Source organism: Crocodylus siamensis, chromosome 2 (assembly GCF_052110815.1).
Source record: "Crocodylus siamensis isolate JL-2025a chromosome 2, ASM5211081v1, whole genome shotgun sequence".
NCBI classification, from domain to species: domain Eukaryota; kingdom Metazoa; phylum Chordata; order Crocodylia; family Crocodylidae; genus Crocodylus; species Crocodylus siamensis.
In genome coordinates, this window is record NC_143396.1 from 53,339,460 (window position 1) to 53,359,179 (window position 19,720).

Consider the following 19,720-nt stretch of genomic DNA (forward strand, 5'->3'; position numbering starts at 1 on the left):
TCACGTGCTTTGTGGCTGGCTCTGCCAGCTTTTCACACCCTTCCCCTCCAGCTCTAAGGCCCAAGCTGTGCTGAGCCTGTGCCAGGAGGGCAATCCAGGGCTGCCCTTGACTCAGGATCCAGGAAGTTTCTGCCTTCTGCAGGAAAATGAATAGCAAAGAGGGGGGGGGGGAAATCAGGCCTCCCCAAAACTCAGGAAACTTCGGGGCTACTTGTTGGCCTATTACTATTGTGACTGCAGCTTTTAAGGAGGGAAGGGAGATAGATGAAGTGGTGATCACATGCCTTGGATACCAGCTACTGTCTGATGCCTCTTCATCGCCATTCAAGGAAAGTCTGCAGGAAAGAACACAGTGACTGATCTCTTGAAGAGCTTCTCCCCCCGGCCCCTGCCCTCAGCACCCCGGGAGAGGTTCAAACTAGCGTGGCCCCGGCTCATTGCCCTCCGGTGAGCCTGTTGCTGTTGCAGCGCCTCCCGCCTGTTGCAGCCACCTGGCTCTGCCTGCTGCACCCAGAGGCTCCTCTTTCAGATGCGATCAGGGGTGGCCGCGACCCCTAGGCGGGCGGAGGGGGGTACCCCGCGAGTCACCGGCGGCACTGAGAAGCCGAGGGGCTCAGGCGGGGGAGGAGAGGGCCCGCGCTCCCTGCCAGAGGTGGGGGAAGCCGCAGCGGCGCGGAGGCCAGCGGCTCTCAGGGCTTGTGAAGCTGCTCTTCCCAATGGCTGCTGCTGCTGCTGCTCCAGCCCCAACCTGAGCCGGGATCAGTGGTTCAGCCCCTGGTGCGTCCCAGCACACTTTCCACGGGGACTGGCCGCGCTGCGGGAAGCGTGAGGACTACTCCCCGTGCCCGGGGCTGGCTGCACTCGGGTCGGCCCGGCGATGTGCAGGCGGGGAGCGTCTGCCCTGGGTGCCCGCAGCGCCGGACTCTCTCGTAGCCTGCCACGCCTCGTGGGCGGGGAAAAGCCCCTTCCCGAAGAAGCCGCCCCGGCTGCGGCTGCGGCTGCGGCCGGCCCGTCCCGGCGGCGCCGGTCGGGGCTGTGAAGGGCTCGGCTCCGCGCTGGGCACGCGGCGGCGGCAGAGCACGGAGGGGCCTTGTGGCCGAGCCCGAGCCCCTCCGCGCAGGCGCCCTCCGCTCCGCTCCGCTGCGGGACGAAGTGCAGGTCCTTGGATCTTCGCAGGGAAAACCCAGCGGATTCTCCGGCGGAGGCTGAGGCATGTGGGCAGCCCAGCGCCGAGACTGCTGGGGGGTCCTGTCACTCCCCGTGATGATAGCCATGGTCTGCTGCGCCCAGAGGTGAGGCACGTTCTCCAGCTGGCTTTGCTGGGCGGGGGGGCGGTGTCTGTCTGTCTGTGTGCGTGTCTGTCTGTGTATGATCCAGCCCCTCTTTTTGGAGGGGTCCGTGGGTTGGGGAAACGGAATCTGTCTGCTCGCAGAGCTCCCGATGACTCCCAGTCCCACCTGTGCTTCCTCCCCCGCCAGCGTCAACGAGCTGAGCAACATGTCCTACGTGAAAGAGACCGTGGACAGGCTGCTCCAGGGCTACGACATCCGCTTGAGGCCAGACTTTGGAGGTAAGGTTTCGGGGTTCTTGCCCCCCGCAGCGTGTAGCAAGCCCGCCTTGTATGGCCCATGTCCGAGGCTTTTGGGGTGGGGAGAGACATGTGCTCCCCACACACACACACACACACGTGTGTGCACACACCACATGTAGCACCATAGGGCTGGGCATGGGGGTACCGCTTTGAAATGAGTGTGCCAGCCATAACAAGCCCTTGTCTGGCTTCCAAGGGCCGCCTGTTGACGTCGGGATGCGGATAGAGATCGCCAGTATAGACATGGTCTCAGAAGTCAACATGGTGAGTACCTGCTGGACATGGCACCACGCCAGAGGGCACGGGGGAGCTGCCATGCCAGCTTCACCGTTGGGGGGGGAGGGGTGAAGTCTATCCAGACAGTTATGTCCTTTCATCTCAGAGCAAGAGGGAGTTAAACGTGCTGGGTCCTGCTCGGAGCCCCGAGAAAAGCGCCTGGGACGAGGTCGAACACGAGCTTTTCCTGCCCGGCTTTTAGCATGTGGCAGAGCGCCACCTGCCGGCCGCGGCCCCTCACTGCCTGCCAGCACCAGGACAGCTCCGGGCAGGGCCTCCCGCCCCTCGCTGCCCGCCAGCACCCGGGACAGCGCCAGCAGGGGCGCTCCGCCTCCGGGCCCGGCCTGGCCTGCAGGCAGCTGAGCGCGCCGCGGGGCAGGGGAGGCGCGGAGGGAGCAGCCGGAGCTAAGGCAAGGGAATCAGTGTCTCTCTGTTTTAACCTGCTTCACAATTCTGTCTGGGGGCGGGGGACAGCAGCGGTCACTTCCTTTTTCGCCAAGTTCGGCACGGCTGAGATGCAGGGCGAGCAGAGCTGCAGGCACTGGAGACACAAGGCCAGCCTGTTGCTTGTCCCCTTCGGCCAGCTTGTTCCCTGCAAGCCAGGCAGGCTCTGGGGTGTAAAGGAAAGGCCTTTCACTCCACAAAGCTGCAAGGGCTGTCATGGCAAGCAGGAGGGAGACTTGAGTAAGACCCTGGAGCTCAGTCCCTCTAAATTGCCTGCTGAAAGCCTGAGTTTAGCTCTTGCGGGCTGTAGTGGGAGTCAAAGCATCAAGAGCACCTAGCTGTAGAAAAGCAACTTATGGCTGCTGGGGGGTGGGGGAGTTGTTTGCACTCTTTCTGTAACTTTGGCCCTCATTACACTTTACACTGTGAGCCACACAAATGTTGATAGGTATTAGCACTAGCTTGAGTTTGGAGCAGTCACACTGCAGGCCAGCAGTGTGGCCTGGAGGACTGAAAATTAAGAATCTTGCCCCCCTCCATTCCAGACTCCCCCCGCCCTCCAGGATTCCCCCTGCACTACCCCCCACCCCCAGCCCCTACTGCTTACCTGTGTCTGCCGGCACTGTCAGCCCCAGGGGAGCAGTCAGGGAATAGTTAACCTGCCTGCCCAGCCCCCACAGCCTCTTTTGCTGGAGTGCTGCACTTCTCCAGGCTGAGCCCAGCTCAGAGAATAGCAGCAGTGGTGGTACTGCTGGGCAGGGAGGTTAGCCCCTCCCTGCCTGCTCCCCCAGGACAAGCAATGTAAGCAACCACAAGTATGCAGGGGCTGGGGGGGGGCAGTGAGTTGGGATCTGGAGTACTGGAAAGGGTGGGGGGTGGGAAGTGGAGGAAGAGGGGTGGGTGGGGTGTTTACACTAAAGTGTAGCCTAGAGTAGCTGCATGTTATTGTAACATGAGCTAGATACTATGGATCAGAGAAATAATCCTGCCCTGGAGTGGCCTGACCTTAAACTGCATCAGGAGTGCTTAAAAATATTTTCAGGTATTAATGTGCAGACAATCCAGATGTTAAGAGCTGCAGGAGCTGCCCAAAATTACCATGTAACAAGGCCCTGTGGTACCCTGGAATCCGAGTTCTGAAACTGGATTAAGTGAGACTTAAAGCTTGTTTTACTCATGAAGCTTTGCTCTACACACCCTTCTGAAGTATTAATGTTTCATGGTACATATTGTGGGAGATGGATAGACTGAAGATTTAGCTTAGACGAGAGTAGGAATGTAAGCTATTGTTAAAGAGGAAAAAACCCTCACCTTCACCAACAAAAAGAAACAAATCAGAACAAAAGCAAAGGGAAAAAAGCAGCCTCTTGAAAATACTGTCTGCAGGAAAAGGAAGGTAGGATCAAAGTATACACCTCATTTTTAATTTGGAGTCAAGTACAATTCATCTTCAGATAAAGGTGTGTGTAACATTGCATTTGATTGTGCATTATATTATTTTTGAATGCATAAAGCAAAAACTGGGAGAAAACCCCACAGTGGTTCTTGCCTACTTTTTTTGCTACTCTCCTCCCACAAAATAGAGCATTTTGAACATTTAGAGCATCAATTAAAACATTTGTTCCTTAATATTATTTCTGAATATACTACTCCAGGGTAATTTGTTTGGCCCAGTCTTGTGAAGATCTACCGTACCTTCTTCCCATCTGGGGAGTAAAATCTAATAGCTAAGAGGAGCTAGATACCAAGTAGTCATTTCCACTGCAATTATCAGTTGGACATTTCAAAGTAAAAATATGTTGTGAGTATCAAATTAATTTACCTTGAAGTGTTTTTCCTATTATTTCTGAAGCTGCTATTAATCATTGGGACTGTTCAAGTAATCCATGCAATACAATTGTGCTGCCTGATAAGACATTAATAGTATCATTAACAGATCACAATCGGATTAACTCTGCTTTAGTTACGGTATTGCAGTTCATTATCTCAGGAAACATATGAAGGCAGGGGATCCTATGATTTTTATTTCTGTGACTTGTCTTCACTTGTAGTTCATGGGACTGATTTAGCCCTATTACATTTCTGGAGTACACTGTGCCACAGTGCACTGAACCATGACTTTCTGGCTACCTGAGCATCACCCCACTTAATCTCAGGCTTACAGCCATGTTCCTCTCCCTCCAAAAGAGGCTTTTAGGCTTCAATCCCAGTATGCTCATCCCCTGCATTTAGTTTAGTATCTGCAGCTTGCTCCCAGGGAAAAATGACCAGATTAACCAGTGACCATCCAGATTTCACAAAGCACAGTACCATTTGTTTAGAACAAAAGCTTTTTCAGAGAAAGTAAACCATACAAACAGGCAGCCAATTCACTTGCTAAGATTATTCCCCATTTTCCATATTGGTCCCTGATAAATTCAGTACTCACATTTTTTGGTTCCGAGATCAAGTGCAAGTAATTTCTCTCAAATCAGGATTTCCTCTTGGTACAGTTTGCTTTGACTGTAATGGCTCAAGAAATAAAGCAAACCAGAGCCATATTTTCTTGTATACTTCATGCCTCCAAATAAAACATACAACTTGATTTTGGAAGGCAAAATGTAGAGAAAATGATTTTTCCAGAGTTGCAGCTAACTGTGCGACACCAAGGAGGCCAGAGTGGCACCTGAACGCATTTTTACATGTGGGCTGGGGTAAGTGGGGAGGGAGGGTGGTGCTTTAATAGAGCGGCTCCAAGAGTCATTCTAATTAAAGCATCCACAGCATCTCAACCAAAGGCTTAGAAGGTGGCGGGGTTTAGATATCTCGACCTTGGTACTCAGTTTAACTACAGTGGCCTACACTCCAAGGGACAGTATTCATCTTACAAGCAGAGGGAAGAAGCTGTTTGCCATGAGAGTTGCTAACTTGTTGAGGAGAGCTTTACACTAGGCATGTCCAGGAGCCGGGGAGAAGGTTCTGCTGCTGAAGCAGAATCCATTAGCCACAATGACACATGGGAGGGTGTTCAAACAACAGATGTCCAGATGGGTACTGACATCTTGAGGCAGAGACATCATGACAGAAAACCTGAGGTGACTAGAGGAGAGCTCAGATGCCTTTATGGGAATGCCAGAAGCATGGGAAATAATCAGGAGGAACTATAACTCCTTCTGGCTGATGAGGAATTTGACTTGATTGGGTTGATGGAGACCTGGTGGGATGATATGCATGATTGGGCAGTAAATATTAAGGGTTATGGGCTTTATAGGAAGGATTGGATTGGGAAAAAGGGAGAAGGTGTGGCCCTTTATGTGAAAGAGCAGTATCCCTCCCTGCAGGTCACCTTTGACAGCAGGGAAGGGTCCCTTGAGTTCCTCTGGGTCAGGCTACAAGGAGGACCGAGAGAGAGTTCTGATGGTGGAAGTCTACTACAGGCTTCCCTCCCAAGAAGAGGCAAGTGATTGAGCGTTCTTAGGAGAACTGACAGATGCAGCTAGCACTAGAGACATGATCATCATGGGTGAACTTCAACTACACAGACATCTGTTCGTAAGACTATTCAGCTGCCTCCAGCAGGTCAGCCAATGTCCTGGCAACAACAGATGATCTGTTTCTGACACAGGTTGTGAAAGGGCCTACTACAGGCAAGACCCCTCTGGATTTAGTGCTGACCAAAGGGGAGGACATCGTAGGCAACCTGAGGATTGGTGATACCCTGGGTGACAGTGACCATGACCTGATAAGGCTCTCCATCCACCATAAGACTGGAAAACTAGTCACCAGAACAGAAATCTTGAATTGCGAGAAGACAGATTTTGGCAAACTCAAGAGGCTCATTGGAGATGCCCTCTGCAACTGGCAATTGTACGATTTAGGAGTGCAGGAACAATGGAGCTTCCCTAAGGAGACAATTCTCATGGCTCAAAAACAGGCCACGCCCATATGGGCAAAAAGCAAGAAAGGAGACAAGAGACCCTCTTGGCTCACTAGGGATATTAGGGAGCTATTGAAAAGGGAAAAAAAGAAGTGTGTATGCAATGGAGGAACAGCTCAATAACCAGGGAGGAATACACCTGTATTGCCAGGGCCTGCAGATACAAGACATAGAAAGCCTGGCAACCAGTATAAAAGATAACAAAAAGTCCTTCTACAGATGCATAGGGATCCACTGTGGGATCCCTACTGAATACCCAGGGGCAGCCCACAGTCAATGCCCACAAAAAGCCAGAACTCCTAAATACATACTTTGCATTGGTATTCCTGAAACCCAGTGGGGGTTTTCTCACCTCACTTGCCCAGGGAACAGGGGGAAGGTAACAGCCTACATGAAATCAGTCCATAACAGGTGAGGGATCTTCTACAATGCTTGGACATTTTCAAGTCTGCTGGGCCTAACACCCTGCACCCGAGAGTCCTGAAAGAACTGGCAGAACTTATGGCACTGCCACTAGTTAAGCTATTTGAAGAGTCATGGAAATCAGGAGTGGTCCCGGACAACTGGAAGAGGGCCAGTGTGGTGCCCATCATTAAGAAAGGGAAGAGGGATGACCCTGCAAACTATAGACTGATCAGTCTGACCTCGGTCCTGGCTAAAATCTTTGAAAAGTTGGTTAAGGAGGCCATCAAATACAAGCTGGCAACAGATGACATGCTAAAAAGCAACCAGCATGGCTTTGTCTAGGGTAGATCATGCCTAACAAACCTTGTGTCTTTCTACGACCAGGTAACTATCCATCTGGATGAAGGACATGAGGTTGACATCATCTGCTTAGACTTCAGTAAAGCCTTTGATTCTGTCTCCCACCGGATTCTCTCTAACAAACTGGAGAGTACTGGGCTGCACTAGTCTACAGTGAGGTGGGTTAACTAACTTAGAGGCCGCTCTCAGAGAGTCACAACCGATGGGATGGCCTCATACTGGGAGTAACAAGGAACAACGGACATAAGCTGACTGAGAGTAGATTCAGGCTAGACATCAGGAGGCACTACTTCACAGTCAGGGTGACTAGGATCTGGAACCAACTTCCAAGGGAAGTGGTGCTCGCCCATGGCAGGGGTTGGACTTGGTAGGATCAGAAGGGACCTAAGCAGATCATCAACTATGAAACTATCCTGGAGGGCCGTTTCCACTGGTTCTCCCAGGGATCAATGTTCAGGCCTGTGCTATTCAATAGGGGGTGGAGAGTGCAATGATTAAGTTCATGGACGATACCAAGTTGTGGTAAAATGCAAGCACACCAGAGGATAGGGTAAAGAGCCAGGATGACCTTGAGAAACTGGATTTATGGGTGAAACAAAATCAGATGAGGTTTAAGAGGGAGAAGTCCTTCTTCTGGATTGGAAGAACGCCCACCACAAATATACAATAGGCAGTGGCCCACTGGGTCATGATTGACTAGAAGATGAATATGAGCCAACAGTGCAATGAGGCTGCCAAAAGGGCAAACAAAATTCTGGCATGTATCAACTGATATGTGGCCAATAGATCCAGGGAGGTACTCTTCCCACTCTATTCGGTGTTGGTGGGGCCCCAGCAGCAGTACTGTGCCCAGTTCTGGCCACCACACTTCAAGAAGGATGTGGATAAGCTCGAGAGGGTACAAAGAAGGGCCACCCATTTGATTCAGGACATGGATGGTAAGCCCTATGAGGAGAGACTCAAGGAATTAGGCCTGTTCAGCCTGAGGAACAGAAGGTATTGATAACTGACTACAAGTATATCAGGGGGAGCATCAAAAACTAGGAGAGCACCTATTCAGGAGGGCACCTCAGGGGAGGACAAGGACCAATGTGCATAAACTAATGGAGGGTAAATTCAGGTTGGATATAAGGAAAAACATTTTCTCTGTAAGGGTCACCAGAATCTGATACACACTCCCAGCAGAGGTAATGACTCCTTGGAGGTATTCAAAATGAGGCTGGACAATCACTTTGTTGAGCTCATCTGAGCCCAATAACTTCCTGCCCATGGCAGGGGACCAGACTTGATGATTTCCTGCCTAGTGCAGGGGGGTTGGACCTGATGATCTTGCGAAGTCCCTTATGAATCTGTGAATCTTACCGGTCCCTTCCAATTCTATGTTTCTATGATTCTGTCTCATGTATCAGTGTCCCCATGCTTCAAAATTGTTGTGGGGCTGCTTAATCTAAAGCTTGAACAGACTTTAGTTAAAGCACCTGCACCACCATTTTGAAATGCAGGAACACCATACATAAGATACGGAGACTCACTGGAGCATGCTAATTAGCACACTCCAGCAGGCTCAGTTAATCAAGTCAGCTCCCACACGCTATAATTACAGCATGTCAGAGAAGCCTCCTGGCACATGTACAGGCACCCTTATAGACTACCTTATTTATAGAGATATAAGCTTCCTAATTTGTCAGATGCTAGGAGTGGACTTGCCAACAGCAGAAATGAGGTCATTTAAACATAAAGGACAGCAAAAATTGTATGCGGGCGGGGGGGGACCTCCAGAGGTCATGTCATTCAACCCCCTGCCTGAGCCAGGATAAACCCTATCCAAACCATCCTATAAAAATCCATTGTCTAACCTCTTAGCAAAACTACACAGGCATATGTTGATAGAGGAGCAGGTGGATGAACCCCAGATATTATAATCCACATTGTTTGGTCCAGTGAGGATGTAGTCTGTGTTGATGAAGGTGAATAGATGGCATTTGTGTCTATTGCAAGTCCTGGTGCCTTGGTAAGGTTAAATATGTGTAGCCTGTTGTTGGAGAGATGTTATTTGAGGTTTGGAGGCTGTCTGGAAGCCAGGACAGGCTTGTCCCCCAAAGCTGCCTTGAGATGGTTATTATTTTCCAAGAAGGGTTGGCGCTTATTAATGATATGTCCAAAGTTGTCCTTGTCACAGGGTTGATATTGTAGCAGATCAAAGAAGGGTCTTAATCTAGCTTTGTTATTGTGAATGGCTTCAGTTTGAGAATTGTGTTGTAACTGCATGAATCCATGCACACTAAGTCCTTCTAGAAACAGTGTCCAGAAATTATGGCATCTCATCAGGACAGCAAGGCTAGGCCCCAGAGTCCTGCAGGGGCTGTAGCAAGACTTACTTCTTTCCTATAAATTCACTATATAAAGTTCCTGTAAATAATAAACTGTTGCTTCTGCACCACAAGCCTCATCAAGACATTACAGGCAGCATGCAGCAGCTCACTCACCCAGATCAGTGGCTCTTCTGCCAAAAGCTACTGCTTCACCAGTGGCTGTGAGAGGATTAAAATGGAATCCACCCCAGCTGTTAGCAGCCCCAAGGGGAAGTGGCAGTCATCTTGGTGGGAGTCACAGTTCTGCTTGCTCTATTCCATCTATTCCAGCAAAGAAGAAAAAAAAACAACTTTCTACTTCAGACATGTGCCCCAATTATGGGAAGCTGATTTTGGGTAAGGTGGGGGAGTAAATACTCTATAGTCTATTTATACTTCTGGAGATGAGACTTCACAGAATCAATATTACCATTATTATAATTTATTACCCTCCATTACATTTTTCCAGGAAGAAGTTCCCCACTGATCTGGGAACATCAGGATAAGTATAAGACTTACAGCATTTATAGCACAGTTTTTAATATCCCATACATCTGTAACATCTGTCAAGTACAGCAGTCTTTGAAACTGCCATGCTTCCAAAGTATTACTTACATCATAAGATCCTTGATAGATACCACTGACTATATAATCTACTCAAAAAAAAAAACAAACCAGCTCTGGACAGAGGGACTTAAAATATCTGCTAAAGAATATCACAGTCATTCCAACATGACTGTTATAGTAATTAAGGAATCTATAGCCCTGTTTAACATGAAAAGCTTACAGCCCAATGAAAGGCTGTGATTTGGTCATTTACATTACCACTGAGAGTCATGGCCCTAATGTACTGGTTATTACATCACTCTAATGCTTTTACAGTGATCCCCTTCCTTTGGTTTCCTAGCCACTATTGGACTTCTGTTCAAATCATTAGTGTCCTAGCGGGACATTCTTCTTTGGGTGTAAGAGCAGAATTGTGCAATTTGGGTCCAAGAGACAAGAGGATATCTCTTGGTTCTTCTCAGGCACATGGAGCCAAATTTTCAGACCTGTGGTGCTCAGTGCTCACATGAGTGAGGTGATATTCTCAGCCTACCCACTTATACTGGTGATTAATGAGAGCTGAGTTCTTTAAAAAAATGGCCTTTATTAGGCTAGGCCCCATTAAAGAAACCTGTGGCACCTCTAGGATCCTGTCCTTGGTGGACTTACTGTCCCTGTAGTGTCAATAGTCTGCTTTCTATATCCATATGAATTCTGTCCTCAGGCCCTGGCTAAATCTTTGGCTTTCTGGCTGAGAATAGGACTATACGACTGTAATCTGGAATAGGTCATGCAGTCTGCCTTGTAATGAAGTCTTCTGAAAATGCGCTATTCCATTGTGAATTACCTTGCCCATTTAGGTTTTGAAACTCAACCAGCCCTGAAGTTAACCCTTATGTTATTTTCCCCCAAGTACTTATTTTGCATCTGCTCAGTTTCTCTAACAACATTATTTTGAAGCTATTGTATTTAATAGTTTAATGATATTACTACACCGAGCTGCAATAGTGCTTTTCATATCAGGATGAATCAAAACATTTATTTTCATGAATCCCCTTTACGAGAGTTTGCTGCATTGTTATACCAATTCTAGCAGTAGTGTAACTGAGGGGGAGCAACAGGAGTAGCAGCCTGGGATGCTGCCTTTGGGGAGGGCACAAAAATATCTGCCACCACAGGTGTCTGCTCTGCATCACCACTGCTCAGGGTATGGATGTACCCTTTTGTGCCTCTGAGTTTTACAGGTGGCTAAACAGAGGAATTGGGAGGTCATAGGCAAGATTCAAATAATTCAGCTTGGTGCCTAAACAAGTCTTAAAAACAAGATATTAAGCACTGAAGTTGCAAAATGCAGTCCACTGACCATGGCCCAGAAGCTACTAAGAAAGTTCACTCAGATGTTTAAACTAGAGAGATCCCTAGACTTAGGGTACTAAGCATTCCCAGAAGGATATGATTCAGATAGTTAGGCATGTAAGGTCTACCTAACGATCTGCAGAGCTAGCCTGAGTCACTCCAACAGCAGTGAGTTCAATATAAAAACCAGCCCACACTGTCTTTTAGTCTAGGGGTAGTGATGTCCACCTTATACATTACAGCATTCATCCAGAAAGTGGAAGACTTGGGTTTCATGGCCTCCTTAATCCTGAGGCCAGTAGCTACTGCTTGCTGTAGGCACGTCTTCAGAGGCTTCTGACTTCCTCCATTGATTCTTTATGGATTCTGCAGGGATCCCAGGCACCAAACCCTAACAATTCATATCACCCTCCTATTTATTTATAGTAGTTGCAACACCTAAATGGAGGCATGTTCAAGGCTGCTCTTTATTTTGTCCTATGCAACCTGCATCATGAACAAACAAGTGGCAAAGACACAAATAGAACCTAGGAAGCCTTTTTCCCCCTTCCCCCATTCTATCTTTCCTCCTTTCCTAAAATACCAGGAGGTAGTATAGAAACATATTAAAACCTATTTCTGCATTCTTGTTATAGTAATTAAAATTTATACAGTGTTTCCTTTCAAAACTATGAGGTGACCCTTTGCTTTGCCTCAATTAATGAGTGTTCAACTAATTTTTATCCATGACAGAATTCTTATGGAAATATATTAGACATTTACATAAATATGAAGAGAGTTCATTAAGACTCCTGCTATGACTAAATCTATTAAGTTTCTGTGATATAAGTTGCCTGAACCACCTTGACCCAAGGTAACAAAAGAGGCTGCCTGTAAGGAATGTCAACAAATAAGCACAGGCGACATGATTCATAGCAACTGTCTTCAAGCTTCAGGGTAAGCAAGCAAATAGTCTGTTGCTATATCTGCTACAGAATATCAATGAGATTAGGACTTCAATAACATTAATATATAATAAACACCTTAATTTCACCTCTAGAAGCTTTTCAGCAATAGTCCCTAATAAATAGAATAGAGGTCTATGTGTTGCAAGAATAGCAAAAACCTCAGTTACATGCATTTGCAGAGATTGGGAAGCTATGCATGGTACATAGACAGTAGCATAAGGCCATTGTTGTGCATTCAGTTCATGGTCTACAATACTGAAAGTACTTTACATGCCACAACTATCAGGCCATATGCCAGCAAGCCAGTAATATAGCCAATCATGTAAGCATGCAAGTGCTATACCTTGTCCAGGATGGATCATGTTGCAAGGAAGGGTGGGGGTGTAGCTCTCTATGTGAGGGAGTGACTACTTCCCTACAAGCAGAGATTAGCACCCAAGGAGGGTGACTTGAGACCCTCTGGGTTAGAATATGAGGAGAACATGGCAAAGGGGATATAACTGTAGGAGCCTATTACAGACCTCCTAACCAGGAGGAAGGGCTTAATCATGAATTCACTATGGAACTGGCAGAGGATGCACACTCTCAGTGCAAGGCCATCATGGGTAAGTTCAACCACCCTAGCATCTTATGGGAAGAGCATTCAATCAAATCTGATCGATCATGAAGCTTCCTCGCTTGCATTGACAAGCTGTATTTGACTCAAGAAGTCTGTGGGCCAACAAGAGGTAAGGTGCTGCTAGATCTGGTACTGGCCAAAGGGGATGATCTAGTGAGTGACCTGAGGATCAAAGGGAAGCTTGGTCACAGTGTTCACAAATTGATCACGTTCTTTATTCATCACAAAGATAGGAAATCAGTCAGCAATGCAGAAATCCTTGACTTTAGGAAAGCATATTTTCACAACCCCAGGAAGTTGGTTGATGAGGCCCTGAGATACCATGATCTGACAGGGAGGGGAGTCCATGATGAGTGGTCACTCCTTAAGGATGTGATCCTAAGAGCACAAAGGAAGTCCATTCCAGCCCATAGGAAAGGTAGCAAAAGGGCTGAGAGACCCCCTTGACTCAATAGGGAACTCATTGACCTCCTCAATCTGAAAAGAGAAGTTTATAAGGGGTAGAAGTTGGGAACTACCACTAAGGAGGATTATGAAGCACTGGCCTGCACCTGTAGGAAGTGAACCAGAAAAGCCAATGCTGAAACCAAATTCAAACTGGCTACAGGAATCAAGGACAATAAAAAGTCCTTCAAATACATGGGAAGTCAGGAAAAAAAACCAAGGGCAATATTGGACCCTTGCTGAACCAAATGAGGCAGCTGACAACCGACACTCTAATTTCCTCAACCATTACTTTGCGCCAGTTTTCCACTAGCCCAAGGGGATCACCCTGTCTGACAGGACACAGAACTCCCAGGGTAAGAGTGATCATATGCCTATAAGTGACGAAGATCTTATGAGGGAACAGCTTGAGTGGCTGGACATCCACAAGTCAGCTAGCCCAGATGGAATGCACCCAAGAGTGCTAAAAGAGTTGGCTGACATCATAGCATAACCAATGGAGAGGATATTTGAGAACTCATGGCACTCAAGAGGTTCCCGAAGATTGGAAAAGGGCTGATGTGGTGCCTATCTTCAAGAAAGGAAGGAAGGAAGTTCTACAGGCCAGTCAGTTTGACTTTAATCCCTGGAAAGATCTTGCTAAAAATCAGAGAAACCATTAACAACAGGCTAACAGAAGGCAACACTCTGAGAGATAGCCAACATGGCTTTGTTGTGGGTAGGACTTGCCTTACCAACCTCTTTTCCTAATATGACCAAGTGACACATCACCTGAACAAAGAAGAGGTTGTAATATATTTAGATTTCAAAAAAGCATTTGACTTGCTCTTTCATGATGTCCTTATGGTAAAATTGGGGAACTGTGGCCTTGACAACCTTATAGTCTGATGGCTGGGGAACTGGCTCCATGGTTAGCCCCAGACAGTGACAGTTGATGGAACTGAATCAACATGGAACATGGTGACCAGTGGCATCCCCCAGGGCTCAGTATGCTTTAATATATTCATAAATGATCTGGATTTGGGTGTCAGAAGTGGACTGGCTAAGTTGACAGGCAACACCAAATTATGGGAAAGTGCAGTCACACTAGAAGATAGTCTGGCAATTCAGGCCAACTTGGACAGGCTTGCAAGGTGGGTGGATCAAAACCTGATTACATTCAACATGGAGAAATGGAAGCTGCTCCACTTCAGGAGAAAAAAACCCACACCATACTTATAGACTTAGCAACACTACATTCACTAGCACCATGACCAAAAGAGACTTGGAGGTCATGATTGACCACAAGATGAACATGAGCCACCAATGTGATGCTTCAGCTAGCAAAGCAAATAAAACTCTGGCTTGCATCTACTGATGCATCTCAAGCAAGCCCCAAGAAGTCATCCTCCCACTTTACTGGGCCTTGGTGAGGCCACAACTGAAGTACTGCATCCAATTCTGGGCTCCACACTTTAGAAAGGATGTGGAGGAGCTTGAGAGAGTCCAAAGGAGAGCCATGCACATGATTAGGTCAAGAGAGCAGGCCTTATGAGGAGAGACTGAGAATCATGGGACTCTTTACCCTGGAGAAACATAGGACTCTTCACCCTGGAGAACCATAGGCTCAGGGGTGACTTGATGGCAGCCTATAGATATGTTAGGGGTGTGCATCAGGAACTGAGAGAGTGTCTGTTCACCAGGGCACCCTGTAACAGGGACTCTAGCAGGAGCCCTGTTACTTGGGCTAACAACGGGAGGAGTGACCTCTGATTGCACTGGGTCAGGTGGAGATGATTACACACCTGAAGAGTGGTTGGAGGATCAGCCCGCGAAAACCGGGATAAAACTGGCAGCGGGACATTTACAAGGTGCCTTTGGGCACCAAAGGAGAAACCAGGGGTTAACCAAGACCCTAGAGAGAGGCAAATGAGAAAAGTCTTGCCTGTGGCTGGAAAGGCCTTCAGGAACACCGGACTACCCGAAGATTCAACAGGTCAGATTCCTGATGAACTCTGAGAGGACAAAGAGCACTGCTGTGGTGAGTCTGCAGGGATACTGAGGCAGCAGGAACAGGCTCGGCAAAAGAGCCAGAACAAGGAGAGCTTTGGGACAATGCACGGTGAAATAGTGCCCAGATAAGCCATGACCCCATGGGGACAATGACTGTTTAGAAAATAAACAGAAGAATTGGGTGGGAGTTACAGGGAGCCACTCCTGACACAAACCAGGGGCAGAGACTGAAAGACACAGGGATCGCGTAACGCTAATAAGGCACCACACATGAAGGAAAATATGCTATTAGAATGAATAAGGAGAATTTGGTGAGTCCTATACTTCTTCTGTCTGATATTATTGTTCCCCTGATGTTTTTCCATCTTAGTTTCCCGAATCTTGTTGGGTTTAATACTGAGAAGGGAGTTTCTCCTCCAAGCTTGACATATGACTTAGTTACTATACAGGGAGACACAGGTTTTCTTGCCCCGAAGCTGATCATTTTGGGAGATCCATAATAGCTGTCCACTACATAGTATTGCTGGCTTCTATGCCAGCAGGTACTTCTCAGGCAAGACAAAACCTCCGGTCTCCAGACACACAACCTACTTTAACTGATATCTTGCAATCTACATTTTTTACAAGGATCAATTGATTATGGACTTTGGTGTAGGAACTTTCTATATCCAATTGTACTGTTACTATTTTGCTGCTGAGGAACATATTTCTGTACCTTTTATCTGCAAACGTTCCAGTCTCAACATCAAATGTCACTAAGTAATTGCCTGGTGGGCCATAACAACTTGACCACCATGGGGAGAATGAAGAGAACAGGAGTCAGAAAAAAAGCAATGTTTTTGTTAAGATAGTGTATCGGTATTTAGCTTATCAGCATTCATGCCTAAGGACCCCTTAATAATATTGATGACAGTCCGCCTGTTGTGTTTTGGTTTTGGTTTTTTTGGTGGGGGGAGTGCTGGAGGGGTGCTGGTTTGTTTGTTTTTTTTGCCTGAATTGTAAGTAGATATTATGAATAATCACCTGAAAACCATTGTCTGTTAATTGTGTAATTTATACCAAAAGCTGCAATAACAAAGTTATCTTGAGGTTCATACTCCAAAAACATGACTGGAAATCCCAAGTTTTCAGCTTCTAAGGAAACCCTGACCAATATGCAACAGGCATTATTGTGTAGGTTTAGTGTTGTATTTTATAGGGTTTTAGACTGGTATGCCTTTAAATCTGAATGCATCTGGCAACGTTATAGTTACTATGAAAGCAACATTTTGAGCATTCAAATATCTCTGCAAGAACGGCCCTGAACATCTTTCATATTTTATTTTCCCGTTCTCCTTCAGAAAGAGAAATAGAAATCAACATACTAAAAAAGGTAAAACAAAGCAACACAAAAACATACTGCTCTAACCACCTGAGCATTGATCATTACAGCAAAGCCAAATAAATGAACATCCTGAATGTCTTGGGGGAAAAAAAGTCTACATCTTTATGTATGTAAAGAAAATTCCTTTTATTCAAATAATCTTTCATTGGCTCTCGTATTCTAAAGTTACTTGCTATCAATAGACATTTCACAAATACACCAAGAAATGGTGAGCTCCAATTTGAGTGGCTTTAGCACAAGCCACAAGAGAGAAATCAGTCCACAATGTGGATTCATCCACATTCTTCCAGGGTCAGCTGAAATGCACAAAGAAAGACTCTCCTTGATTTCAATAAGTTTAGTACAAGCCACTAGCTTGCAGAAAGCAGAACTTTCTACCTGAAAAAAGCACCCTTCCCCACAAAACACACAAAAAGAAGCTACATTAATTTTAAAACATTTTAGATAATTCAGAACATACAGGGCATTTATACATGTGCTCTGGGGTGGGGAGGAGAGGCACTTTAAATAAAGAGGCTCCAAGAGCCGTTCTAAATTAAGCATCCAGAGCGTCCAATGTATCATGCTTACAAATGGTGGTGGGCGCATTTTATCCACAGCTTATCAAATGAGCTTTAGATAAAGCGCCCCCACCATCATTTTTAAGCATGGGGATGCTGATACACAAGACACTGGAGGCTGCTGAAGTGCAGTAATTACTATGCTCCAGCAGACTGATTAATCAAGTCTGCTCCAACATGCTGTAATTACAGCACATCAGAGCATCCTCACTGCTTGTGTACAGGTGCCCATAAACATTACCACTAAATAGGAAAAAATAATACTGAGGCAGCTTTAAATGTCAGTCTATTAATTCCAGGTGGAAGGCTGACTTGCTTTTGGCTGCTTGAACACTTAACTTTCCTCCACAGTGATCTTAAATCATGAATTGATACCAGAGCAACAAATGCATTATATGACACATTCTACCTCCAATACAAAACAGCTGCTCAGAAAAAATACGCAATAATGTGGAGTATGATATTTTATGTATCCCACAGAGTTCTTAACCTAATCACAGGTTAAGTTCAGGGGTTTTTGCTTAGCTTAAACCGTTTTTAACTTCATATGGTCCTTTATTCCCAGGCATGCCTGCCTCTCAGGAACATCACAGACATGAACCAGCACTCAATACCATAATATAACATAATCCATGGAGGCTTCACTCACAGTCTTGAGTTTTCTCCAGCCTCTGAGAATGTGTCCGTGGCTCCCTGATGCTCTCTCCACACTTCATTCTTTCTTCTCAGATGGCCTTTGACTCCCTCACATGGTGCTGCTGCTTCTAGCTTTGCAGTTCCTGGGTCTCTTTCCAGACCCCAGGAGTCTCTGATCCACTATTGCAGACACTGGCCAAGCAAGCAAGCAACCCTCTTTCCCCCTGGGTCCTTCCCCTGGGAGCCTCTTAACTTTCTGTGGCCAGCCAGTTATATCAATCATCTGGCCCAGTCCTCCTAGGCAGCCTGTAATCATTGTATAGCTGGGCTATAGTCCCTGCCAGCCCAGTCTGCTACACACAGCTTCCAGTTCTGTGATATATTTCTAGATACAATTATACAAATTATTATAATTTTAGCATATTAAAACAAATCTTTATGATTATTTTATTAATGATAAACTGTGTCTTTGTTTGATACAGGAAAAAAATTTGAGCAGTACATAGAATAGCATCCCAACATGCTTCAATAACTCTTAAATAGAAGTATAGATGCTTAAAAGAAATTAACAATTTAAGAATCAAAGTCATAAATGGAATACGTATAATCATAAGGAGTGTAACTGCACCCAGCTGGACATAGATGCATTACAGGGCGGGGAGAAAAAAAACCAAGAGGGACAAGATGTAATATATGCAGGTAAAGTGTGCCATCTGTTCTGGACTCTCTAAACAAGGTTCAAACTGAATTAGACCAGAAGATTTCCCTCTTGCCAAATATAGCACCTGCATGCATTTTCCTACTGGTTTTCTGCACAGAGATTTAGGAGTTCTACTGGGGCAATCAGGCTCACCACTGCTCCTTCCTCAGGTTCTGCCTCAGTGACACAATTGAACTCTAAAATTGCAAGTAATTAGAATTCAAAACAAAAATAATTAAAGCATCACCACTCCACACTTCCTCCGCTACTTTTTTCCTGCTAGGGTGATTAATGTTTTAACAGTGTAAAGAATACAAAAAATACAACTTACTGCAAGTCAGTGTCTATCAACCCATTTTATATCTACAGATGTGAAGCCTGGGCATTTCACTTCCTTAACAATCCTGAGTTCCATAGATGCACAAAATGATCCTATAAGGAGCATATTCTGCCAAGAAGGTTTTGTAAAAAGCCACGCTCAGCTGATCCCAGCTTTCCAACCAGAGAGAGAATTATAGTCTTTGCCATATGTTGTGAAGTTTCAGAAGTATGTAGAAGGATGCCCTGAGCATAGATATTATATTGTTTGGAATCCTATCAAGGGAATCAGTGGGAAAGTTCTTTAGTTTGGTTCTAACCTATAAAGATGGTACCAAGGGATCCTGTGATTTTTATCTTTCAATGACTCTCAAACATATTCAGTCGATACAACTAAAAAACTGGCTGTCATTACTGCCTGGGTTGCAAACTTGGCCTGGATTCTAGAAGTTCAGCTGGGTCCATTCTGACTTTTGTATTTTAATCCCTAGTTTCCCCGATTAGAACCTAACGCAAAAGTAGGTGAATACTTGAACTATGTATAGTTGTTCTGCAAGGAAAGCTGGAATGCAAAAGACTTAACATTTTTGTCAGAAAAATAAGCACATGCAAGGAAATAAAGACAACAGAGAACAGGTTTGTCAAGCAAGAAAAAAAATGCTTGGTGAAGAAATGGACTGAGGACACACAAGACTATTTGGAATAAATATTAATGAGAATGTTATGATTTTCTTTTTTTCCCCGAGGATACAGAAAATCAAGCAATAATGCAGAAAGGTCAGATCATTTCATCACAGTCTATTCCATACTGAAAACCCATATTAAAACTGAAACACAAAATGCATCCATAAGTAGGCAGCATGAGGTTAAACAAC

General features: G+C 45.9%; 1 protein-coding gene across 1 annotated transcript in view; it reads left to right on the forward strand.

Annotated features, from left to right (window-relative positions):
• Positions 1-798: 798 nt before the first annotated feature.
• Positions 799-19,720, forward strand: part of GABRB1 (gamma-aminobutyric acid type A receptor subunit beta1) — a 309,720-nt gene continuing 290,798 nt past the window's right edge. Inside the window, exons 1-3 of the mRNA XM_090035876.1 lie at positions 799-1,292; positions 1,479-1,570; positions 1,788-1,855. Of these exons, the coding sequence (XP_089892002.1) occupies positions 1,213-1,292; positions 1,479-1,570; positions 1,788-1,855 (240 nt within the window). The 5' untranslated portion in view covers positions 799-1,212. The remainder of the gene's footprint in view (positions 1,293-1,478; positions 1,571-1,787; positions 1,856-19,720) is intronic.